The following is a 27,667-nucleotide window of genomic DNA, read 5'->3' on the forward strand; positions in this document are numbered from 1 at the left end:
TGTCCCTGGCCCTAAACTACGAAATAGGCACTTCCGATGTACTTGTCGCGAATGACGTAGGTCTGTATCCGCGTCGGCATGCCGTCGAGAGTGAAGGGGCACTGCCTGCCCGGTTTGACCCGGAAGCACAAACTGAACATGGCGAGCTCGAACTCGGGGCTTGCTCCCACGATAATGGAGCCGTAGTCTTTCATGACACCATTCCAATTAAACTTTGTGGCGATTTGGTCAGGCTGCATTGGGTTAAATACAAACAAACAAGTTCAGAAAAATGTGCACATGTCAATAAATCGATATTCTCCGATCTTCTACTACGTGTATGCACATATCAAAGTGACACTCTCCGTTCTAAGATTTAACATAATTTAAGTATTATTTTCACTTTTCTAGCATTAAGAGTGCTTGACTTACTTCTTTCATAAAGCAAATAAATCATATATACTACGTGTATGCACATATCAAAGTGACACTCTCCGTTCTAAGATTTAACATAATTTAAGTATTATTTTCACTTTTCTAGCATTAAGAGTACTTGACTTACTTCTTTCATAAAGCAAATAAATCATATTATCCTAAACGTATGTCACTACCAAGGCGATGGAATAAAGTACTTTACATGAAAAATATAATTTTGTGGAATTCTCCTCATATTTTCTTCTTTGTTTGTTGTTGTTGTCCTTAATGACGTCAGGAACTGAAGTACTGTTTCTTGTCCAGTGATGACGGCACCAAAACTTGAAATTCATAACTTTCAAACGGATCGTCCGATTTTCTTTAAAGGGGATGGCTAGTAACTGATTAGTGGGAATCAGTGGGAATGCTGGGGGATGATTGTGGGATTCATTAAAGAGTACATTATAATATTGTTGTGTGAAAGTCATTTGCTTCAGAATGGTCTTGTATTCAAGTGATGTGTAGTTTAATGTTTCCAGGTTAACATGCCTGTAAAGTGACGGGGCGATGGTTAACGGCCCGTTAACCATCGCCCCGACACTGTACAGGCATGCTATAACTTGGAAACATTAAACTGCACTTTACTTGAATATGAGACCATTCTGAAGCAAATAATTTCCACACAATAGATATACAATGTACTCTTAAATGAATCCCACAAGGATTGGAACAATTATGACCCAGCATTCCCAATGATTCTCACTGATCAGTTACTAGCCATCTCCTTTAAATGTTCACTGATGTGTTCTGCTAATATTGCTGCTTTCACTCAATCCACGTGTACTTTTGGCTTCTGGTTTCCTTTCATAATGACAAGTTTATTGTTTGTTTGTTTTTTCTCTGTGTGTACAGTATGTGTTGGGTTTTTTTTTTTTTCTTAATCATTTGTCTGTTCGAGGATCAGAAAAAGTATCGCCAAATGGTGGCCGGACTGCACAACGAACAAAGAACCTACCTCAACTTCGCCAACATAACCATAGTAGTTGAGGGCGCCAGCCTTCTCTTGGAAGTAGAACTGGAGCCAGTTGTGGAATCCCGTGACGTCACTACGAGTCTCGCCAACAAAGACGTGCTCGAAACCTGACGAATCGAAGAACGGGTCGCTCTCCTTTCGACTGTAATTCCCAAACCACACTTCCTTGACGAAGTCGCGGAAACCCGCCTCATCGTCGTGCCAGCCTATGGGTTACATAATTCATTATTAATAGCACGCTAGATTAATTGCAGCAACAACTGTAGCATCATTTCGCGGTTCAAAAAAAAAAAAAAAATTACGACAATAACGATGATTATGATGACTATAACAATGATGGCCATTTTAATCGCTACTAAGCCTTTATGGCCCGAATTTACGAAGGTGGTACAATTGAAACCATGTTTGAAACCAAGGACAATTTGTATGGAGTGCCAAGTGTCGCATGGTCTATTTCTTTACAAAATCCGTCATTTCGTCGACGAACCTGAATGACGGATTTCGTAACGAAATAGGCCATGCGACACTTGACGCTCCATTGTACCACCTTCGTGAATTCGGGCCATGATGGGATTGTGATACTTGTGCCAACTGGCACAGAAAACCCCACGAGGTTGGCACACACTGCCTAAAGCCCCTGACATATAAAGAAATTATATAGTACTGACAAAGATTAGTTAAGCGTCGTTGGTACTGATCATAAAGATGATTATAGCCGGTTCGATGATAGTGACTTTAATGACAATGACGATAACACTACAGGCACCTTATTTCATAATGCAGGAGTATTAGATTTTATCATTCTCTCTCGCGATCACTGTTTTTACTCTTTTATTGTGGTCGTCATGGTCGTGGTCAATGCAATTTCTGCACATTGTAGATTGTACGAGTATTCTGATAATTATCACAGTCATGAAATCATTGTAGTACCCCTGCTTCTTTTTATAAAAGCTTCAATAGATCCTAAGTGCACATCATGATATTTTTTAAGCACAACAGAAATGTCCTCAGCGTATTATGATTATTAGCTTGTATGCCATATATCAATATAGGCAAATATGGTAAATGCGTTCCTTGATTATCAAAATGTCTACGAGCAAATGAAAAACGTGAATGGCAGTTCCATTGTTTTAGATGATACTTCACTCGAAAAGGTTTCCCCATGTGAAATTTTTTGGAATAACAGTTGACAATAAGTATTCATGGAAATTTCATATTGACGATATATGTAAAATTATTTCACGTATTATTGGTATAATTAATAAGCTTAAATTTTGTTTTCTTTTGTCGTCCCTGCTTGTATTATATTCATCCTTAATATTACCATATTTAAATTACGGTATTCTTGCGTGGGGAAATACATATAAAACATTTTTAGATAGATTACTTTTATTGCAAAAGAAATCACTCCGTATCATATGTCATATTGCATTTTTGTCCCATACTGACCCACTATTTTATGAGCATAAAATATTGAAAATCAATGATTTGTATTTGTTTGATTTAGGACAATTTATGTATAATTATAACAAAAATAATCTTCCAAAAATATTCGAAACAATGTTTCAAAGAAATCAATCCGTTCACAAGTATCCATCAAGGCGATCAAATGATTTCCATTTGCCATTTCTGAGAACTTTGTTGGCTCAAAACACATCCATCCACGATGGGCCAAAGTATTGGAATTCACTTCACAACAATATTACAACAGCTCAATCTCTGAACTTTTTTTTTTATCGAAATCTTACAACATCCAACCGAGTTAGTTTCGTTTTATCATCTCAGTCAAGTCATTCCTTTTTTACATAAATCCCCCTTATTATTATGTTCCTATCACTGTTCTGCATATATCGATGTGTCTATTCTCTCTTTCTCCTGCATTCTTACCAACATGATGATGTATAAGAATATGTTTTGCATTATATTCAATCCAGCTTGTATTTCATCACTTATTTCATATTATGGAATCCAGATTGCTTGCGTCCACGATGGCACGTGCTGTAGTTCCCCCCCCCCTTTTTTCCCCTTTTTTTCTCCTTTTTCCTTTTCTTTCTTTTCCCCTTCCCAATCATCTTGATGTCAGTTGACATCGGTTCGTTTTATTATGTTTTATATTGCTGTCTTGTGTATTTTCTGAGGGTCCCATATCGTACAAGCTCTGCTTCTTAGTGGGACCGTCCACTTCCATCCTCATCCTTAGTTGACTTGTATTATACGCTTTATGTATATATTAACAAAGATATAATATTGCATTTTTTCATCTACTTCTCATTTTCATATGTCCTTTGTCAAATTACATTCCGCAAGTATTACAAATATCCTGTACATATGCAATGTGTATAATTTTTTGCTTATTTGTTGGAAGTGAAAAAAAAATTGAATCTTGAATCTTGAAATCATAGTAAACACACAGTTTGGTCGTATACTGTGCACGAGTGCATGTTCATCATTATGCAATATGTTTTTGGACAGTGCATGTATTCAACTTTCATTGTACCTAATCATTGGTGAAATTAACGCAGGTTGTGAAGTGAAAGCGAGTGTTGACGAACACAACACATGTGATTGCTTGTATCATCAAGGAGGTACTAGGCGAGCCTCGCCTAGTACCTCCTTGGTATCATTGAGTTTACTGAAGGCTCTCATGATCACGACATGCCGGTTGCGGATTCTGCTTACATTGACACAGTAGCATGTCTTGTGTGATCGCTAAAAAGAGTATCAAACTTTTTGTTTTAAGTACCTTGTTCTTTTTGTTCATTTAGTGCGCATTAAGTCTCAGCGTATGGCAAGCTAACTGTTCCATTAATCAATAAACTTTTTTCATTATTTATAATCAACAAGATACTGATGAAGTATCGATGTCGAGTACCTTTTCCACATTACCACGACGTCCCTTCTTCCATACCTTTATCGATGAGGAACTGCGTTGTCATATTCATGACGTCAGAGTCGAAGACGGCATCTAAGAAGTCCTCGATCTCCGCTAGCTCTTCGAGCGTGTAAATCTCCTCCTGCCTCGTGGTCGCAATGTAGTTGTCGAGCAAAGCGATAAATGTAGTGAACGTACGGCTAGTCAAGGCCGACTCGTTAAGGCTCGTGAAAAATCTAACAAGGAACAAAAAAGGGGTCAGTGAAATCTTAGTGTCAGTCTCTGAATTGGTCGATATAGTTGTCGTTTTCGGTAGTGATACGTGTATCACAAACATTATTTCGTTAAAGTTTCTCGTTGCACATCTCATTTCACATACTAGTATTTTATATACCAGTAATATTAATGTAATACATAATTCAGTTTATATTTGTACGTCCGTCAGTCCATTATACACTCGTATATATCCATTATACACTTGTATATTCATGATATGCATAGGATAAGAAAGAGGGAGAGAGCTTCCGTGATATGTTCACTTACCGGTCTTGAGATATATCAGCGTCACTGTTTTCATCAGTTTTGCTCTGCTTGTTAATGACGTAATCGGTGGCATTGATGAGTCGATTGACATCATTCGCCCAGAGCATTTCAGCCAGATTTGCGATGTCTTCATTGCTAATAGGTTGAGGGCCGGTGCCTGAAATGAAAAGAGAGATGCCCGTCACAGAATGTATTAATCTGTATTTTAATTAGCACATACTCTTGGGTTTCTTTTTTATGTTGTCACCCTTAAAGGTCCTGTTTACCTTTGGGAACAGTCTGACAGTGGTTTAATTTTTTTATGATATGACATCAAATGCATATGTGTAGGTCTGTTATACCACAAAACATCCTATCATTAACATTTTTCTTGATAAAGCCTAAAATATAAGGAGGTATCTGTATTTTTCTCAACTAACCGAAACTGTAGACGGTTTAGTCTGAGAGCATTCACATTTTGTATATTTAATACTTAAAACATCGTTTTTACTGATTCAAAATTTTACAGTAGTCGTGTCTATCCCTAACTCACATTTCAGAACTATTTTGAAGCACTAATGCTGGTTTTTTGTTTCATCTGCAAATGGTAAATTGCCTTTAATCCCGAGTTCCCCCATTCATCGCTTTTTTTATAGGCGTAGTTGTTTTTTATAGGCGTAACATGGTTATTCGACTATATCAATAAAACAACCATAATTACGTACATGTAAGTCCTTTGGATTATTCTATTCCGTACTCGACGGCATGCAGTGTCATTGAATAAACGGAGGATTGAAGTCATGGTCCATGCCGGAATCACGTAAGTCTCTTTCGCAAATGAATGTCGAGCACTAAAATATACGGAAACTCGTGGCCTACAAATTGGACGTTGTTGCGACACGGATTGTCGCCCCTACACGGATTGTCGCCTCCTGCTCGGGGCGACAATCCGTGACGGGCGCTGGCGGCACGGATTGTCGCCCCCTACACGGATTGTCGCCTGGCGACAATCCGTGACGCTTGTGCAGTTCCCAGTTTTTGACCTCGAAGGCGACAATCCGTGTTGGCAAAAAAATTGTTGCGACACTGATTGTCGCCCCGTCACAGATTGTCGCCCCGGGCTCGGGGTGGTTCCTCGGGTGTTAAGCTTTGGTGGGATGGGTATGACTGGTAAGTTATGCGTATGTGTGTGTGTGTGTGTGGGTGTGTGTGCGTGTGTGTGTGCCTGTATGCTTACGTGTGTATGTGGAATATAGCGGCGCTACTGTGGCAATACAAACGCCTTCAATGTGTATGAGCACGTGTTTAAAAAATTCACACCAGCGTTGATCTAAAAATAGTATGGGTGTGTGAACCAATATCAGCGGTGAGGCAGGCTAGGCGAGAGAGAGACCGAGAGAAAATACATACGACGGAGGTACCCTCCCCAAATGTTATTTGTCTTTGTTCATTTTTCACTGCAGTCATTCTCTTCCATCAGTCTTATAAACTAGAACGTCCATACCACTATTCTTTGTCCCAGAATAGGTTTGGCATGCTTTATGCATGAGCGAATAATTTCCACACGCCGTAAAAAATTTGTCAATCGTTAGTTGATTTTAGCACAAACGAACTGCCATTGCACACCGCTAATACATACGTAATACAAACAAACACCAACAAACACTCCAACAAATCCTCATAATGCAAATAAACCAACTCAACATTTTTTTCCTTGATATTCATTGATTTCATTCAAATCATTCATAAATCGACTCATTCTGGGTGTAACATGAAAAAAAAAGTTACAAATGGCAATTCGAAACAGAAACAAATCCATTTGTCAATTTATACCACAAATAATCTCACTTCAACATAGATAACTCGATTATAGACCAACCCTACTAACAATTTCTTCACGAGAAAGTTTTGACATGTAGGGCCCTACCAAACCTATATTCCTTGAATACATTGGTTTGGATCATGTAACACCTTCTTACTTACAAGGGCATACCTGTACATTTAAAAAAAAAAAAACACACACACAAATACATTACACGAATCTAGAATGAAATCAGTCATAAAAAACCCGACCACCCCCTCTCCTCCCCATCCGAAACAAATCTAGGGCTTACATCTATCCTAAATATTAAATCCTACCAACATCTGTCATACCATTTATAACTATCCTTCTTCAAATCCAATCCCCAACCCACCAACCCCTGATTAAACAAAACCTAAATCATCCCACACCCACATTCACCAACCCAAATACATACACACACACACACACACACACACACACACACACACACACACGAAGGTTCCGTTATTCCGAAGTTTCGTTTTTTCCGAGGCTTCATTTTAATATCCGAAACACACAATTCCCTATACCTAGAGGTTCGCTGATCCAAAAATGAAATTCGGAATAACGAACCTTCGGAATAATGAGCTTTCGGACGAATGAGCCTTCAGAGTAACAAACTTTTGCAATAACGAAATGTAACCCCCTTCCCACATACCGACGCACACCCGAACCGATACCACATTCCTTCCTGATGAAACGATTTCCCAATGTTGATAAATAAGACATAATGGACCGTATGCAGAAAAGCAGCATCTGCCCGCACGCAAGCTCCACTCCGAATTCATAATCCATACAAATCTGCCAAACAAACTCATCAAATTCAAAGCTGCTGATAAAATCAATAACAACGTTTATGCCAGCAACAGCTTACTAGTTATCCCTCCCCACGCGCAGCTAAAAAACTCATACGCAAAAAAACTGACATAATAAACACATTCTTCCATCACACACACACACACACACACACGCACGCACAAACGGACACTAAATTATCATGTGCACGAACACATACACACTTCCTTGAAACCTCACCATGACTTTTTACATGGCATGTTTGCATGGATGTAGCCATGTAAGTTATGTGTTAGTATTTCAATGATTATGTCCAGAACGATATTACCCAGCAAAATGTGCTTCGAGGGCGGGCGACAATCCGTGCTGCCAGCCCCCTACACGGATTGTCGCCAGGCGACAATCCGTGTAGGGGGCGACAATCCGTGCCGCCAACGCCCGTCACGGATTGTCGCCCCGAGCAGGAGGCGACAATCCGTGTAGGGGCGACAATCCGTGTCGCAACAGACGTCTTGCTGAGAGACTTTCAGCCTCAAGTCTTGATGAAAGGCTGTAGGTAGGTCTCATAACACGCCATAAAAATGATTAAACAACCAGCATAACGTACCACCTCTGCACACGTCACTGAAATCTGCACAACAGTCGCCTTTCGTCAAGCAGTCTTCATTGCACTGACATATCTGACTGCTGTCATAGGCCAGATCACATCGCCCGTCACACGTCCCTGAAAACAAGTGAATTAATAATGTTATATGATTTGATCTACTTTCTTTATCTTATTTATTTTACAATTTTGCATAAGCATACATTATACAAATACATATATATGGTGTGTACACGGAATTTTCATTTATTATGTCATATACATTTAGGAGTGGGTCGTCATAAGCTATTGAAAGCGTGACTTGGGTTTACTAGTGTAATACGTTTCAGAGTTGAGGATGATTATGATAGAAGGAGAGAAAATATAAAAAAAAAAACAGGAAAGGAGTACTTTGCAGCATGATAGCTATAGGTTTATAATACAAATTCAAAATTCTTGGTATGGAAAGATTCGAAATCAAATATGACATGAGGTGTATAATATGAATAGATTGGTAAATTAACATACTTGTTTCTTGATGAATGAAGACACTAGGTGATATTGTGTAGATAAGAATAGGTTTATGGGTGAATAAACATACCTTGATAAGATGAATACATTACTATTTGATATGATAATCATCGTTATGAGAAAATAGTTGTACGAATACGTGAGAACGTCAACACGTGATCAATACGTCATTTTAGGGAGAAAATGTCAACGACATTACGGGCGTACCTGGGTGTGTCCTTTTGTAGGAGCAATGACTTTAATTTGATTTAGACTGAAACTAATGTTTTTTGCCCTTTCTGAAAAGAAAATGGTTTTCTGCCTTTTATCATTAATAATGGAACCTAATACGTTACTGTGGTTTAGGGGGAGGAGTGGAGAAAGTACATATACCAGGGAGATGTAGTCTCACCTCCCTGCATGCATATAATCCTTTTCAGTTGTGTCTATTCCACGCAGAAAGGGCACAAAACAATGCCATTTTAATCCCCACATGAATGGAGAGAAAAACTTAGGCAACTGAGTTGTCAATGACCGTTACTATGCATGGGGGAAACAGAATTAGCGACAAAATAAACGATTTGTCATTAAAGTCGACGTATGTCTAACGTAAACGAGAAAACTGAATGAAAGAAAAAATAAAGGGGAAAAAATTTGTAATCGTCAAATTGTGACCCGTTTCTCTTACCAACGCATTCTCCGGTGTAGTCATCGCAGCACGTGTCTGTGACGTCACACCCATCCACGCACTCGCAGAACCAATTGGAATCGATCGGCACGGAACAGCGCCCCTTACACGTTGCATTACCTGTTTAAATGAACAACAACAACAAAATAGTTACGATTAGATGAAGTTTGAATCTAAACACCAAATTACAAAGGCCTCATAACCGCTGCTCAGAAATAGGTTCCGTAAAGTTTAAATGAGCTCTGTTGACTATGTTTGCTAGATACTGCAGAAAATGGTGGCTTTGTTGTTATTGTTGCTATAGTTAATTTGATTTTGACACTAATGAACTGGAAGGAATAAGTTATACGTCAAACGTGACCACAAACGGAACTGCTCGGATTGAAATTTCGTGCCATGATACGACTACGATCAACCACCTTGGGGTAATTTCACGATCGCGTATAGCGACAAAGATTAAAGGGGATGTGCAGTCTGATTGCCCGGTCACTGTACAGGCATGCTAACCTGGAAACATTAAACTGCACATTACGTGAATACTCCGTAGACCAGTCTGAAGCAAATAATTTTCACACAACAATAGTTATACAATGTACTCTTAAATGAATCCCACAAGGATTGGAACAATCATCCCCTAGCATTCCCACTGATTCCCACTGATTAGTTACTATCCATCCCCTTTAAGATGAAACGGATGAGTATTGTTATTATTACTACCGTTGTTTTTAATCACCGTCATTATCGTCATTATCAATGTTTCATTCTGATCCGTCTCATATTTCAATAATGTTTTTATTTCCATATGCAATCACAAGATGATTCATCATCATCATCATCATCATCAAATATAACTTTTGTTTGATTTTTTGTTTTAATAAAACACAAAAATTTAACAATAATTGTTCACTGATTCTCTTTACATAGACTTCAATGGAGAAGTGAGCCTGAAAAAAAAAATAATGTATCCATAGTCTATAATATCTTAATGAACCCTCCCAGACGAGTCGGGCAAACGACGCTGCGAAAGGGAAAGCTTACTTACTGAAACATTCCGCCTCGTAGTCCGGGCAACAGTTGCCATAGTCACCGCACACAGTGTTGCATTGGCACTCCAGGCTGCTATCGTAATCGGCAAAACATTTTCCTCTACAGGAGAAGTCTGGGGATGAGGATGAACCAAAATGTAAGATCTCAAGCTGTTATCACTATTACTTCTTTTTAAGAAATTAAGAATTACAAAAGGAAGTGCAAGACAGATTAATCAGTCATAATACTCACCATCAACCATTGTTATGTCTGTATACATGATGACAATTTATTTGTATGTTTGTAAAGATCTTGTGTGACAAAAATATCGACATTATCTGAAGGAAAATCACGTAGAACAAGACACTTAGATGTTTTATGAATAACGCGAGAAAATGCAGTTTTCTAAGTACTAGTGCCTCCCCACCCCAGCGTGACATCCATTACACCAAGAACACTCTACCCTTAATTCTGCGCCCCAATCCTGAAAGACTTTGGTTACGGCCGATATCTACTTGGTCATACCAATTAAAGGACAAGTTCACCTTCATAAACATAAGGATTGAGAGAATGCAACAATATTAGTAGAACACATCAGTGAAAGTTTGAGGAAAATTGGACAATCGATGCAAAAGTTATGAATTTTTAAAATTTTTGTGTTTGAACCGCTGGATGAGGAGACTACTACAGCTTGTGAGTCATAATGCGTACAACATAAAAGAAAATGTACAAGAAAATTCCACATATTTTCACTTTTTTCGCATAATAAAAGAGCACTTGACTTGCCTCTTTCTAAAGGCAGGGGGAATAATATTACCCATAACATTTGTCGGTAACGAGTCAGGGGAATGTGTACTTTTCTCAAAAGATGGAATTTTGTGAAATTCTCTTTATATTTTCCTTGTATTGTTGTACGCATGTGACATCTAAGTTATTCATACACTGCAGTAGTCTTCTCATCCAGCGGTTACTGCACAAAAAATTCAAAAATTCATAACTTTTGAAGGGATTGTCTGATTATCCTCAAACTTTCAATGATGTGTTCTACTAATATTGCTACATTCTCTCAATCCTTATGTTTATGAAGGTGAATTTGTCCTTTAATTGGGAATCACACTCTAGCTCGCCTCATATAACCTCTATGAAAGGTACACGGATGCGGAATTCAAGAATGGTTTGCCGTATGATTAAAGATGCAATTGCTTCCATGGATCTTCATTGAGGAGATCGACGGTGTAAGGCTAGACAACTGTCGATAAAAGCAGTATGACGTGTAGATATAAAGATACGCAACCAGCAAAGCAAAGTGCAGTGGCGGATCCAGAGGGAGCGCGCGCAATCGGCACACGCCCCCCCCCCCCCTTTATTTGTCGTTGAAAACAAATCAAAAAAGGAAAAAGAAAAAAATGAAATGAAACCCGGAAGTGGCACGTTTATTGTAACATTACTATTGTGTGCTCAAATGGGGACACGTGTCATCGTAATATTACGTAACAAAGCATTGTTGTTTGATAGCTAGCAAGTTGTTTGGCCAGCTTCCTGGTTTTAGCTGTTATATTACATTATTCTTTTGCTACTCCGAACACACGGTCGTCGACACGAAACATTTTTTATCTTTGTCATATCACGTGCTACAGGCCAGTTTTCGTTTGGGGCATTATGTACGTAACATCCTGGCCTCGATAGAAAAACTCAAATCAATGACTCGCGCCATTTACAAATCTATTCGAAAAGTGAGAGTCAACGTGCCCAACATATTTTATACGGTATATCTTTTGGCAACGAAGTCTTACGTAAAACACATCATTGTTATTCATTTATGGTTGGCTGGTCGTTGCCTTACTATTCAAAGTTGCTCAGTTCAATCTTTTGCACATGCGGCTGCAAAGTTTCACCCTTTCAGAGGGTGCTCACCTCTTATGAGGTGTCCGACTGGTATTTATCCCTAGGTTAATTTTAATATACCAAGTTGCGTCTCAGTTAGCTGTATCTTAGCTTGTCTCTTTGCTCTTGTTTTCCATGAGGGAAATTACAAAGCAGAGATTGTTGTACTTTCCGAAACGTATGAAATGAGTATGGGCTACTGCCCCCCCCCCCCCCTTTGGGATTTCTGTGACGCCGGTAGGAGACCGGAGGTGTTTAGTGATTATTGATTGCGAGATAGTTATATATGCATATACATGTAAATGTTTGATATGTTTGAAGAATAATTCAGTGATATGGATGATTTCTTTTCCTGCCAAACAAATGTATATCGGTAAATAGCTGATTGTTTACATTTTTTTTTCTTGTCAGTGGGAGCTCTGTCCACTTCCACTCTCCACTGCCTAGTACGTGTAGCACACGTCCTTGCTTGTTGAATAAGTTCATGTTAGGCATTGTACACGAGGCCATGGCCTTGTGTACCATCCGCAACGATGTTGATTCTGTGTCATCTGTGTTCATGTTCGTTTCCCTGTTTTGTGTGTGTTTCATGTTTCTCTGTACTCATTTCGGTTTCCTTTCTTCTTTTAGGTCTGCATACCCCCACGTAGCTGCTGAGCTAGGACCAGACGGGAAGCCAGCTATTAATTCCCGAATGTTTTATATTTTAACCCATGGCTAACGCAACAAATTTTGCTTTTAATTCTTTGAATAGTGATGAATTCTATAACACAGTAAGGCACTCTGAATCTGATCATGTAAATATTATTTCCAGTGTATATGAAGATTACATATCCGATAAATACAATACCTCAGCACAAGAATTTGAATATAACTTTGACTCAAATGATCCAGTCCAGAGTCCATCGTGTGTTTATTTGACCGAAAATCAGTATAAAAATCGGATCACGAATACAGTTGGTGAAAAATTTTTGTTAGCTCACTTTAACATACGCAGTATCAACAAAAATTTTGATAAGTTGCGCTTACTCTTAGAAAACCCAGATCATAAATCTTGCTCCATCATAGGGTTAACAGAAACATGGCTGAACTCTGATATCAGTCATTTATTTTCTTTACCCGGATTCGAATTTGTATTTAGAAATAGAAGCGAGAGAGTTGGTGGTGGAGTTGGTTTGTACATCTCGAAAAAATTTAAATATATTATACATGAGGAGATTAGTGTTATGAGCGATGTACTTGAATCCCTTTTTATTGAATTGATAAATCCACATGGAAAAAATATTATAATTGGCGTAATTTACAGGCCCCCTCGTTCGAATTTAAATGATTTTTTGACTGTTTTGCAGGATTTAGTACAAAATCCCATGATACTTAATAAAGATACATTTTTGATGGGCGATTTTAATATCGATCTCATGAAATGTAACTCCCAAAACACTTCAAAAGAATTTGTAGAAACATTAATGTCTGCTTCGTTTTTACCATTAATCTCCAAGCCTACCCGTGTCGCCAGCCAATCGGCTACCCTCATAGACAACATTTTTTGTAATGTTTTTCCACTTCCTGAGTCTGGTATCGTCCTCTCAGACATCACTGACCATTTTCCTATATTTGCTCAGGTACCAATTAAACTGAATAAACAAAATAATTATTATAAGCGTCGTAAGATTACTGCAGATAATCTTATAAGTCTTCAAAACAGTTTAAAAGAAATCGACTGGTCTTCTGTATACAACACTACAGATGACAACTTGTCTTATGACTATTTCATATCTACCCTTACCTCCGAAATCGATAACCATATTCCCCTGCGTAATATAAAAAATAGATATAAGCAAATTCCAAGACTCCCGTGGATAACCCAGTCTATATTACGATCTATAAACAGGAAAAATAATTTGTTTTATAAATATAGATGTAATCCCACTGAAAAAAATAAGAAAAAATATGTTTCATACAAAAACACACTCACCAAATTATTACGTACGCAGAAGAAAATGTTTTATGTGAATCAGATGAGCAAATACAAAAATGATATTAAAAACACATGGAAAACATTAAAGAATGCTATGAATACATCTAACAATTCATCTAATATTTCTGAAATTCGGTGGGGCAATGCCTCCAGCAACACCCCCGCTGGCATGGCGGAAATTTTCAATGACTTTTTCTCTTCAATTGGAAAAAATCTTTCTCAAAATATTCCTCTTTCTAGTAAATCTTTTAATGATTTTCTAGATACACCTAACTCCAAAACTATATTTTTTGACCCAACATATAAAGAAGAAATAATAAAGATTGTTACTAATTTGAAAGAAGGAAAAAGTCCTGGCCATGACGGAATTGACAACTATTTGATAAAAAACATAATTCCTCAAATAGTGGATCCCTTAGTACACATTATCAACTCATCACTTACAACTGGCCATGTGCCAAATAGCATGAAAATTGCGAAAGTAATTCCTATTTACAAGAAAGGGGAGAAGGATGATGTCAATAACTATAGACCCATATCTCTATTATCTTCTATTTCTAAGATTCTTGAAAGAATAGTTTATATCAGGACAGTACGTTTTTTTAAAACCTGCGACATATTCTCAAACTTTCAATTTGGATTCAGGGAAAATCACAGCACAACACACGCACTACTTGCCCTCATCGACAAAGTCACACAAGCACTCGACACACATTTACACACAATAGGTATCTTCTTGGACTTCTCCAAGGCCTTTGACACGATTAACCACGGAATACTTCTCGCCAAACTGTCTCATTATGGAATACGTGGAAAGGCCTTGGAGTGGTTCACGAGTTACCTATCAGAAAGATCCCAATTTGTATATGTTAACGGCTTTGACTCTCAAAGTAAAACAATTGCATCTGGTGTTCCACAAGGGAGTTTATTAGGCCCATTGTTATTCATTATTTATGTTAATGATTTTCATAGATCCTCGGAGAAACTATCATTCATATTATTCGCGGATGACTCTAACCTTTTTTTTTTCTCACCCTGACCCAAACATTTTAATAAGAACAGTCAACGAAGAACTGGAAAAGGTTATACAATGGATATACGCAAATAAATTGTCATTAAATATTCAAAAAACAAAAGTTATGCTTTTTAGTAATTCTTTAGATAGCCTCCCAGGCAAAATAACATTTGATACTACTCCCTTAGAAGAAGTTTCTTCCTTTAAATTTCTTGGTGTTTGCGTCGATAACGAGCTTTCATGGAGGAATCATATTGATAACATATGTACAATTATATCACGTAACATTGGCGTAATGAATAGATTAAAATATTATCTTCCTTCATCTGCATTATTAACTCTTTATTCTAGTTTGATACTACCTTATTTAAACTACGGGATTCTTGCTTGGGGTAATACATATCAGATGTTACTTGATAAACTTCTTTTACTGCAAAAGAAAGCGCTTAGAATTGTTTTTAATTTACATACCCGAGAACATACAGATGCTTTGTTTTCTGACCATAAAATATTAAAAGTAAATGATTTGTATGTGTTTCAACTTGGCCAGTTTATGTTTAATTACAACAGTAACTTTTTACCTAAAATATTCCATGATTCATTTCATTGAAATAGTCATGTTCATAACTATCCCACGCGACGATCCGACGAATTTCATCTTCCACTAATGAGAACCGCACATGCCCAAAATACATTTCTTTATACCGGACCCAGACTTTGGAATAACTTAGATAATAGTTTAAAAGATTCCCCCAAATTTGTTACATTTAAATACAAACTCAGAAAATATTTACTTTCTACTTATAATCTTAGATGATTTAAATTGTTTTGATTCATGCTTGAGCCTTCACCTGTCCTGATGTCGCAGCACTTGGCGTGTTCTGTGTGCAGACTTCTCTTCTTTCTTCTCTCCTCTTCCTTTCCTGTCTTTTGTTCCTCGTAGACTTGTATTGTTACCGTCTTCTCTCCTCTCGGTACTGTCTCGCGTCTTACAGTGTATACGTGTGGGTAATCGAATGCGTGTACGAACGTGTTGTCCTTGTCATATTTTCCCGGTACATGTGGTTCAGTGAGCAGTGTCCGGGCACTAGCATTGGTATTCTATATTTTTTTCCCAACTGGTGTATCTCAAAATAATTACATGTATATTGTTATAGAATAGTATATAATTTACTCATTATTTGTCTAGCGATCCACGTCCGACAAGCTATGCTTTTTAGTGGATCACTATTTTCCATAATCGAATTCATTTTCCGCTCTCCCACGAAGTATTTATACAGTGTTTTCCTAAATATTGTACATTTATATGTTGTTCTATAACTTGTCTCGTATATATATTACATGAATCTTTTGCAAACGTTTGAACAATATTTCATCACATGTATACTTTGTACTATGGTTTTTTTTTTTGGATTTTCGTTGATTGGAAATAAACTATGATTGAAAAAAAAAATTGAAATAGAAATATTAGTTGCGCCCCCCCCCCCCCCCCCCCCGTAACAGAATTTCTGGATCCGCCCCTGAACTGTGGTGTTTGAAGGATCTGTTTGTAGTAGGTGAACCAAGCCAGGAACAACTGCCGAATCAAGAGACGAAGTGGCCTGGTATTCACATTTCGTTTTATTCCGACGTTCAAAACAAGGCTGTTGGGTACAGTGTCATCTATCGTCTCGATAGAGTTTGGCCAACTTTGCTCCAGTGGGCAGCACTCTGGCGGCATGATGTCATATTTGTATTACTATCGGTAAGCATAGATAGGCCTACCTATATCACATACGACTGTTTGCCACTGCGACCAGCTGAAACTGAGTTGGCCAACTTTTGTTTATACATGGCTGTGTGTGGGTCACGTCACATGTGTGGGTACATGTAAAAGCGCCCTCTTGGGTCCCAAGTACGTGCACCTTTAATCACCATTGTACTAAATAAACGTTAGCTGGGAAGCAGAAAATCGGGGGGGGGGGGCGAAATAACTCACCATCACTGGTGCAGAGATCGACATAGTCGTTGCAGCAGTTGTTGTACTGTTCGCACTGGTCGTTGCAGTGGCACTGGTCAGACGGATTGTAGTCATTACCACACCTTCCATTACATGATAGATCAGGGTCTGGAGAGAATTATCATGATTACAATGATTAAAAATTGAGATGACAGTCAGAATAAATCTAGTGATAATGACAATAATATTGATATTGGTACGGTCAGTAAAATGCACCGTGGAAATGTTTATAGTCGTATTACTTGATATGTTAGTCATTGTATGGAGAATAGATTTGTATCCTCACTGTATTATCAAGATCATTTCCCTCGGCTTCCGCGATCTGCCTTGCGTTTACGTGGTGAACGCGCCATATGACCATATTATTAACTACATAACTGTTATATCGGGATCTGTCAGAGAGCGAATTCAGAGCGATTGTTAAGACTTTAGCAGGTCTAGTGAAGCCACCTACTGCAAAGGCAACGGTGCAAGCAATAGCGGGGGTGCTTTGAAACGGTTACAGTACGTTATTCCAAAGGTTCGTGGATCCAAATATGAAATAAGTTTCTTTATTTCGAAGGTTCGCAAATCCAAAATAAAGAAAAAAAGACTTTGTTATTCTGAAGGTTTATTTATCTGAAAATTGAAAAAAACGTTTGTTATTCTTAAGTTTGGTAAATCCGAAAATGTTATTTTCGGATTATTGTCATTATTGTCATTATTGTTATTGATACCGTCACTTTCATAAGAACGACTAAAACTCTATTATAACCTACATACACACATAGAAATAAAGCGTCTGATACATTAGAGATTTTACCTCAGTAAATATCCCCCGAATGGATGCATGCAATTATACGCCATTTTCGGATTCTTCATAACGCTCTGCCTTGGGTTACTTTACATTCTTTTTAACTGCGCGAACTCTTTAGTCGTGTTGATAAAGCAGAGGCACAGTGATTTGCTGAAGAAATGAAGAAGAATTTTCACTTATAGTTAACAATCAAGTCCGTAGACTAATAAGCCCAAATCTAAGCGTGCTCTTATATTGCGCTTGTCAGCAAGCGTTAACACTATTGAACTAACCATAATGCTAACTGTCTGTCGATGTGTCGCCCGCCCACAGACCAATTTTAAACTTTAAACTTCCATGAATTTCGGCCAACGAATATCGAAGAAGATATCATCATTGAGTCACAAAAACTAAAAAAAAAAATATATATATATATATATAAAAATAAAAAAGTTGAGGTGTATGTGTTGTATATACCTGTACCGTCTCCACAAAATTCTTCGTAGTCTTCGCAGCAGTCCCCGTAAGTCACACAGCCATCGTTGCACTGACAAGGACTGCTGGAGCTGAACTGGCCACACCGCCCCTGGCAGGAATCAGCGGGGACTTCTGGTTCTGTGGGGACGAATCAATAGAGTTTAGCTAATGAGCAACTGGAAACGGAATAAAAGTTGAATATCAATCATGCATAATCGCCTATTTTCGTAGTTAAAGGTTGTCAAATTAAAGAGACGCCCTCACCGACGCAGTGCAGGTAGAAATCCAAACAGCAGTCACCAAACTGTTCGCAGTTCTCTGTGCACTGACAGATGTTGTAGAGATCATAGTGATCCAGACATCGTCCTTCACAAGTGTCTGTACCTGTTGAAAGAAGAAAGCAAGTATTCTATTATCTCATCATCCATTTTACCATCGCTCAACGGAGCAATATGGGCTCCCTCATGGAGACCTTTATAATGAGTTCCCTCTTAGAGATATTCATTATGAGCTCCCTCGTGTAGACATTTATTAATGAGCTCCCTTGTGGAGACATTTATTATGAGCTCCCTCATGAAGACATTTATTGTAAGCTCCATCATGGAGACATTTATTTTGAGCTCCCTCTTGGAGACATTTATTATGCACTCCCTCATGGAGACATTTATTACGAGCTCCCTTGTGGAGACATATTATGAGCTCCCTCGTGGAGACATTTATTATGAGCTCCCTCGTGGAGACATTCATTATGGGCTCCCTCGTGGAGACATCCATTATCAGCTTCCTCGTGGAGACATTCGTTATGAGCTCCCTTGTGGAGACATTCACAAGCTCCCTCGTGGAGACATTTATTATGAGCTTCCTCGTGGAGACATCCGTTATGAATTTCCTCTTGGAGACATCCATTGTGAGCTAGAATTCCTCGTGGAGACATTCATTATGAGCTCCCTTGTGGAGACATTCATTAAGAGCTCCCTCGTGGAGACATTTATTACGAGCTCCCTTGTGGAGACATTTATTATGAGCTCCCTCGTGGAGACATTCATTTTGAGTTCCCTCATGGAGACATTCATTATGAGCTTCCTCGTGGAGACGTCCATTATGAGCTTCCTCGTGGAGACATTCATTATGAGTTCCCTCTGGAGACATTCATTAAGAGCTCCCTCGTGGAGACATTTATTAAGAGCTTCCTCCTGGAGACATCCATTATGAACTTCCTCGTGGAGACATCCATTATGAGCTTCGTCGTGGAGACATCAATTCTGAGCTTCCTCGTGGAGACATTCATTATGAGCTCCCTCGTGGAGACATTCATTTTGAGTTCCCTCTTGGAGACATAATTATTGTATAGGCCTATCTAATAACGATGTTGATTTGTTTAAGATCTTTTAAGGTCTGATTTTATGTCCATATTGTCTGGGGCAATATTTTAATAAGGACCCCAATTTTTCCTCTCTTCTTTTCTTTTTCTTTTTAAAACAACAACAACAATGGATGATTAGGAAGATGGAAGTCAAATATCAGAGCGTCCATAAAGCCTGTAAGAGTAAACTTTGTCCTCGGGATGTATTCCTATTCAATCCATCTGAATTTATTTCCAATATCATATGAATTCTTTCAAATACAATAATTACAAGAAATCAATGTAATATGAAATATAATTATCACCCTGCATTTGAAATTAGAATAGAATAAGCAAAAGCATAAGCGAAATTGAACTGTTTCGATAATGTGTCCCAACCACCGATGCTCCCCCCCCCCCCCCCCCCAAAGTAGTGAGCAACCTCTCCCATCACGTTTATAATCCAGTTTGCATGCATTAGTTGCATTATTCGGGAGAACCTTTGCTTAAAAAGGAAACCCAAACCCAAAGAGAAATGTGGATTGAGTGAAAGCAACAACATTAGTAGAACATAATAATCAGTGAAAGTTTGACGAAAATCGGGCAATCGATGCAAAAGTTATGAATTTGTGTAAAGTTTTGGTGTCGTAACCGCTGGATGAGGACACTATTCAATCAATTTCAATTCAAAGTTTATTTCATTTTTCGACAAAACATATAAGTTACACTTCTTTTGACAACAGAGAATAATGTAAACAGAACATTATGTATCGAAAAGAATGTGAAACAGTTGAGGAGGACCTTATAGTAATTATACATTGTAGTAAAAAAAAAAAAACAGAAGTGATCGAAATAAGGTACATGTATAACTTTGCTTAAAGTGCGAAAAATGGAGAGACCCACTAAAAAGACAGAGCTTGTAGAATGTGGGCCCCTCTGTAAAAATAACATCAATGGGAAGATTAATTGAAGCATCATAAATATAAAAGGAGAGGAAAAAAAGAGGAAGAAGTCTGGAAGCCCACTGAGAACTAGATTCACAGATAAATATACTTACTATCATAGACGTGAACAACATAGGACAAGACTAGACAACAAAACAACTGCTGGAGAAAAGGCTGTACGGGACAAAACGGGATGGACAAGACTAACAGACGCGAACAAACATGAAACAAGACTAAACAGCAAAACAACTACTGAAGAAAAGGCTGTACGGGACAAAACGGAATGGAAACGCTGAACAAATAGAAGACAAAATAGCAAACGAAAATGCACAACAGAGACAGCGATCTTCGACAGAAGCGTATCAAGAGAAACAGATAATGGTTGTGGAGGGAAAAAAAGTGATTGTAGCGTCTGAAAGGAGAAAAGCAAGGAAATGAAGGGACGTGAGAACAGGAATAAGACAGACATTCATGTCTTTGACTCTTTTGGCGAAAGCGTAGATACCAGCAGACATCCAAAAGATTACAATTTATTCTTGAAAGAGGAAAAAGTAAGTCTGTATGTGAGAAAGAATGCCAAATGGCTAGTTGTGTCCTGCAAAGTCATACGACTGCAATAAAAAGGACTTCAGTCTCCTCTTGAAAGAATGTATGGATGGGGCGTTTTTTATATCATGATTCAGAGAATTCCAATAATTTGGGCCGATATAAATAAGTGTATTTTTAGAAAGAATCGTGCGTAAGAGGGGTAAATGAAATTCATTGGAACGCCTAGTGGGATATTCATGAAATGATTGGTTTTTTTAGGAACATGGAATTAAAAATAGATGGAAGCGAATTGTTACAATACTTGTACATAAATTGGCCTAAATTATACAAAAATAAATCTTTGATTTTTAAGAGCTTATTAGAGGTAAACAACGTGTTTGTATGAGAACGTACAGGGGAATGGCAGATAATGCGGAGGGCTTTCTTTTGCAGGAGGGACACTCTTTCAAGTAAATTCTGATGCGTGTTGCCCCATACTAAAACTCCATAATTAAAATGAGGCAATATTAACGACGAATATAACATAAGTAATGTTTTTTGTGGAATATGAAATTTCATTCTATTAATAACACCCGTATTACGCGATATTATATTACAAATATTATCAACATGTGATTTCCAGGAAAGTTTATCATCTACAATGACCCCCAAGAATTTAATATTTGATACTCTTTGTAGATGAGAATCATCTAAAACTATATTTGTGTTTAAACTATCAACAGTATTGCTGAAAATCATATATTTCGTTTTTTAGCGTTAAGTGATAACTTATTAGCTCTGACCCAATTTGTCACTTTATTCAATTCAATGTTAATTTTGTGAACAAGAAAATCAATATCATTATGGGCAAAAAATACGTTTGTATCATCTGCAAAATGAATAAAAGAGAGATCCTCAGATACACGACAAAAATCATTGATATAGATAATGAACAATAACGGCCCTAAAAGACTTCCTTGTGGGAAGCCACATTTGACTTCCCTGATAACTGAATCATTGTTTTTAATTGTAACAAATTGTTTTCTATCGGACAAGTAACTCTTGAACCACTCCAAGGCCTTCCCACGTACTCCATAATGCGATAATTTATAAAGTAAAATGTCATGATTGATGGTGTCGAAGGCCTTGGAGAAGTCCAAGAAAATACTAACTAAATGAGAATGATTATCAATGGCATGAACTACTCTATCAACGAAATATAAAAGAGCATGCGAAGTACTATGTTTCTCACGAAAGCCAAACTGATAGTTCGTAAAAACTTCATGTACCTTCAAGAAATTGCTCATTCTCTTATAAATGAGTTTTTCTAAAACCTTGGACAGTGAAGACAATAATGAAATTGGGCGATAATTACTGATTTCAAGTTTATCACCTTTCTTAAATATTGGTATTACTTTAGCCAATTTCATTTTATCCGGAAACACACCGTTGAGGATTGACAAATTAAATATATGAACAAGTGGATCAGCAATCGAGGAAATAACACCCTTAAGTATGAAATTATCTATCTCACCATAACCAGAACTTCTTTTGTTCTCAAAACAGGAAACTATATCAATAATTTCAAATCTATTAGTTGGTGTAAAAAATATGGAATCAGAGTTGCACTGACCTACAAATTCAGTAAAATGAGTTTCTGTTGCAGGAATAGTTTGAACATAATTTTCACCTATTTTTGAAAAATAGGAATTAAAAATATTTGCAATATGAAGAGAATCATTAATCAATTCATCATTCACTTTAATTTTGTCAATGTCAGAGTGTTTACTCGGAACATTCATGGCCTGTTTCAGAATTTTCCAAGTATTTTTCATATCAAACCTATATCTCGAGAATTGCTTGAAGTAATATCTTTTCTTTTCAGAACGTAAAATCATTGTCAAATTATTTTTGTATGATGTATATCTATTTTTCGATCGCTCAGTATTTTCCAACTTATATTTATAATACAAACGATTTTTCCTGTTAATTGAACGAAGGATTGATTTTGAGATCCAAGGTAACCTGGGTGTTTTTTTATAGTCTGTTCTATTTTTTTGTTTTGGAATTACATCATCTAAATGATGATTAAATATTTCCATAAAATTATGAAAAGATATATTGATATCATCGCTACCAAACACTCCTGACCAGTCAGCATTCTCAAGAGCCACATCAAAACTAGCTAGCTTTCCGGGTGAAACTCTACGACTAAACAAAGGAAATGACGGAGGTTTAATATTAGATGATGTTTTAAGAGTAAAATAAGTCATTATTGGAAAATGATCAGTCATATCTGAAAGAATTATGAAAGAATCGGGGAGGGGTAAAATATTACAAAAAAAAAAGTTGTCAATGAGGGTGGCAGAACGATCTGTAATACGTGTGGGTTTGGAGATAAGCGGGAGAAAAGATGAGGATAGAAGTGTGTGAATAAAATCACTAGAGACATTGTCATGCTCAGACTTTAGCAAATCAATATTAAAATCGCCGAGCAAAAAGCAATCCTTATTTCGGAAAACATGTGAATTTACCAAATCTGAGTAATACGTTAAAAAATCATTGGCGTTTGAGTTAGGAGGTCTGTATATAATGCCTTCCATAAGATTTCTACATCCTGGGATGAGAATTTCTATGAACAAAGATTCAACAACATTGTCCATTCTAGAAATACCTTCGTGGACAATAGTTTCAAAGCAACATGATATATACAATGCAACACCCCCACCATTCTTATCAGGCCTATTATTAACAAATAAACCGTAACCATCGATTGCAAAAGAATTTTCTGCATTGGAAGTCAACCATGTCTCACTTAATCCGAGAACCGATAACGACTGACTTTCATCAGATTCTAATAAAAACTTTAAATCATCAAAATGTTTATTCAAACTCGATATATTTAAGTGTAATAAAGAAAACGTATATCCTCAGAGAAGTTGTGAATCATATCTTTGTATTGATTCACTGTGATATAATTGCACAACATGTTTTGAGTGGGATCATTACTAAAATCATGAGGCAATTCACTAGCTGCTGTATTCAGACTTTCGGTAACAAAATCATCATAAGGGGTGGGTCGTGTGTTGGTTAGCCCGCTAACAGGGTCAGAGTCTAAACTGGTGTTCCTAAACAATTAAAAAAAGATCATCATTCGATACGGAATTAAAAGGAGCATTAAGAAAATTAGCCATAATTAAAGATACAGGACGAGATTACAAAAGTCTGCGATTTTAGCAAAACTAGAATATCGTAGATAAGGGGATGGTACAAGAAAATGACCAGTCGCCAGAAAGAGGCAAAACACTGGAGTAATCTATAAGCATAAACGACGTCAAAATCACGATAAGCAGAAGATCGCTGCGGAGAAGAAGAACGTGAAACGAGAAAAAGCATAATAAGGTAAGTGAGAATGTACAGAGGCATTAACAGAGAGTGACATACAACACACACAACACAATAACAAGAACAAATCGAGTGTCTCTGTGGGCTTCCGAAGCTAAAATACACAGAAGCAAATGGCGGAAGCAAACGGCAGAAGAGTAACATAATACATAATCATGGCGTTTACTCTAATGACGAGTTTGTAAAAGATATCAAATTATATATACATCTTTTGGTATACTTTTGTTCAACAATATGGGAAAATGAAAGTCAAAAGGAACGGAACCAGTGTAAAAATAGTTCAGACAGAGTCTGTACCGCTGTTGTATTGACATCAGAAAATGCATGGCTATTGAAGGAAACTCATTCAACCATTAATGTACATGATCAGGGATATGTGACTATTAACAAACAATATGACAAGGTAGCGCTACAAGGGCGCCAAAATAACATCTGACTCGAAATAAGTATGTCGGCTTGGCGAGCTGTGCGGCCAATTCAGGCATGTCAGGCGAGTACAATAGTCGGACAAAACAAGTATACATTTAAATGTAAGCAGGTGCTCGTCATGTTATAGAGATATCATAACAGCATAGAATATGGACAAACAACAGTTCAAATGCATGAGCATAGATTAGCACTTCCAAGTTGAGATTGGATAATATGTCAGGTCGGTGAACCTATTCTGTAGGGTGGTTACTGCATAATGAATTATCATTGAAATGCCTTGTGGCAAGTCACAGTCAGTTTCTTTTTTTAATGTTATTGTTGAACTTGGAAATAAACTTTACACTCAAATAACATAATAGTTCACAGAACGCAAGAGTGTTGGCTACAATGTTTCTTTTCTTCTTAATAAACTTAAAAGGATGCGATAAGTTGGCCAATACCATTTTTTACTTTGAAAAAATAGGAATACACAACAAAATTCTAATGGATTTAGCAGAGTCCTCGCCGCTCTGATGATAAATAATGGGTGATGCGTATTTTACATTTCCTATCATAGCAACACATGGCCGGTATCAAACCATGTGATGAAATAGCGCCACCTATTAGAGGTTATGAAGTATGTGTGGACAACAATCAAGGGAATTCCACAAAAATTCATTTTTCATAAAAATTACACATTCCATCAACTTGATACTGACATATGTTAATTTCATTCCCCCTAATTTCTGAAAGCGGTTAGTCAAGTGCTCTTTCATTATGCTGGAAAAGTGAAACTTTTGTGGAATTTTCTTTATAACACATTTTCCTCAATTTTTCACTAATGTGTTCTACTAATGCTGCTGCTTTCACTCAATCCTCATTCCTCTTTGGGTTTGGGTTCCCTTTAAAGAGGCATGATGCATAAAACTACGCACGTGGTCGCAAGCCAGTCTATTGGTTTGGACTGCCACGTGAAGCACAACTCGAGATTTATATTTGGCATCTTCGTTCATCATGTATTATTTTCCTATATTTCTAAGAGAAAAAAAAAAAAGAGGGGAATTCGCTGGTAAATATCAGAAACACAACACCTAAAATCACTGAGTTTCCATTCACTGTCTTATAGTTTGTAGTTTTAGATCTGCGATTATCTATCTCAAATTAAACAAAACTCGTTGGTATAAACTGTGATTCAATCATTCTCGGTTTCAGACTGTACCCTAGTCTCGAGATCCAGACCGTTGCGACGTATACTTTGCAATCCTGCGACCGTTTTCTCCGTTTACAGTTATAATCGTGATCGGGAAACGTTAGGAAAACCATCACAAAACGCCTGGACTTAAAAGGCTCACCTGGTGTATACGTAATACCTAGAACCGAAGGAAGTAGAAGAACAAAAATCACAGCACACGACTGCATTGTCACTTCGGTCAGTCGGCGACCTGTGAATTGCAAATAAAAGTTTATCATGAATATGTGACTGGACGAAGTATGGTGAACTATTACTGCATTTTTCAAATTTCTGGGATTCGAGCTGATCTCGTTCGAACCAAAATATAATGAACTGATCATCATTCTATTCCGATCTTCGGACGGATATGTTGCATTATTATATGTGCATGTGTGTGTGGGGGGGGGGGGCACAATAAAGCAACAGAACACAACACAGATAACTATTCCTTTTTATTGGGAATATATCGATATAATAGAATATCATCAATTATGATTAAAAAGATTAATAATCACAGCATCATTTTCACAATTATGATAACAATAAAAATAAGAACGATGGTGATACCGATAAGGATTATATCTGTAGCAGTAATATTAATTTTGCAACTTTCTAAGCGCGCAACATGTATTCATCATGTTAACTAAATCGAATGATTCAAAAGATTTCTCCTTTTCATCCAATTTTTAGCGTATCAGTTAATATCACCCTAGAGTATAATAAGGGGTGAAATAACAGTCGCTTTATTAAAGCATTTCTACTATAAGTGTTGTCGCTCTCGATTGAGCGTTTCACATACAGTTAAGCACCTGTAGTCGAAATATTGCAGGGGTAATAAGAGTTATAGAATAAGTACAAATGATGTTCATAGAGGGATGCAAAGTAATACACTCTAATCTTGCTCTCCCCCCCCCCTCTCTCTCTCTCTCACACACACACACACACACATACACATTATATTGTGCCATTTTAGTTACTTTATATATTTCTTGCGACCATTTTAATTCCTCATCTGTCGCTATTGTATGTATGAATGAAACCCTTCTCATGTTGCTATCACCATTTATAACAACATTCAATAATCATGGCCTGATACAACTCAAGGAGTTATCGCCACTATTATGACACTTCTGTTATTGCTGAATAGGTCACGATGATCCATCTTTACCAATGTCATAGCATCTCTGAAGCACAAGATTCTTCGACACTTCCCTTTGACGACAAGGGTTGTCTCATCGGGTGCACGTTACGAGTTCGACACTCACGAGTTATAAAGCCCACGAGTCAAATAGCCCATGAGTCTAAAATAATCTTGTTTGGCTGAAATACGATTTTGAAGTCCTGCAACTGTATGCAGGAGGGACTGCACGCCTATAGCCAAGCAACGACGGTTGGTGCAGGACAGACAAGACATGA

General features: G+C 37.5%; 2 protein-coding genes across 2 annotated transcripts in view; one reads left to right on the forward strand and one right to left on the reverse strand.

The window, feature by feature from the left end:
• Nucleotides 1-26,439, reverse strand: LOC140233740 (uncharacterized). The gene is made up of 11 exons (XM_072313840.1): nt 26,373-26,439; nt 18,658-18,777; nt 18,394-18,531; nt 17,121-17,249; nt 10,282-10,398; nt 9,240-9,359; nt 8,066-8,182; nt 4,842-4,998; nt 4,335-4,534; nt 1,409-1,632; nt 1-233 (listed from the first exon to the last, which is right to left on the reverse strand). The coding sequence occupies exons 1-11, from the start codon at nt 26,437-26,439 to the stop codon at nt 12-14; spliced, it is 1,611 nt and encodes a 536-aa protein (XP_072169941.1). The 3' UTR covers nt 1-11.
• The window catches only part of LOC140234334 (small ribosomal subunit protein eS7-like), a 463,926-nt gene that overhangs the window by 387,977 nt on the left and 48,282 nt on the right, over nt 1-27,667 (forward strand). The gene's annotated exons all lie outside the window — the stretch shown is intronic.

This window comes from Diadema setosum, chromosome 10 (assembly GCF_964275005.1).
Source record: "Diadema setosum chromosome 10, eeDiaSeto1, whole genome shotgun sequence".
Classification (NCBI taxonomy): domain Eukaryota; kingdom Metazoa; phylum Echinodermata; class Echinoidea; order Diadematoida; family Diadematidae; genus Diadema; species Diadema setosum.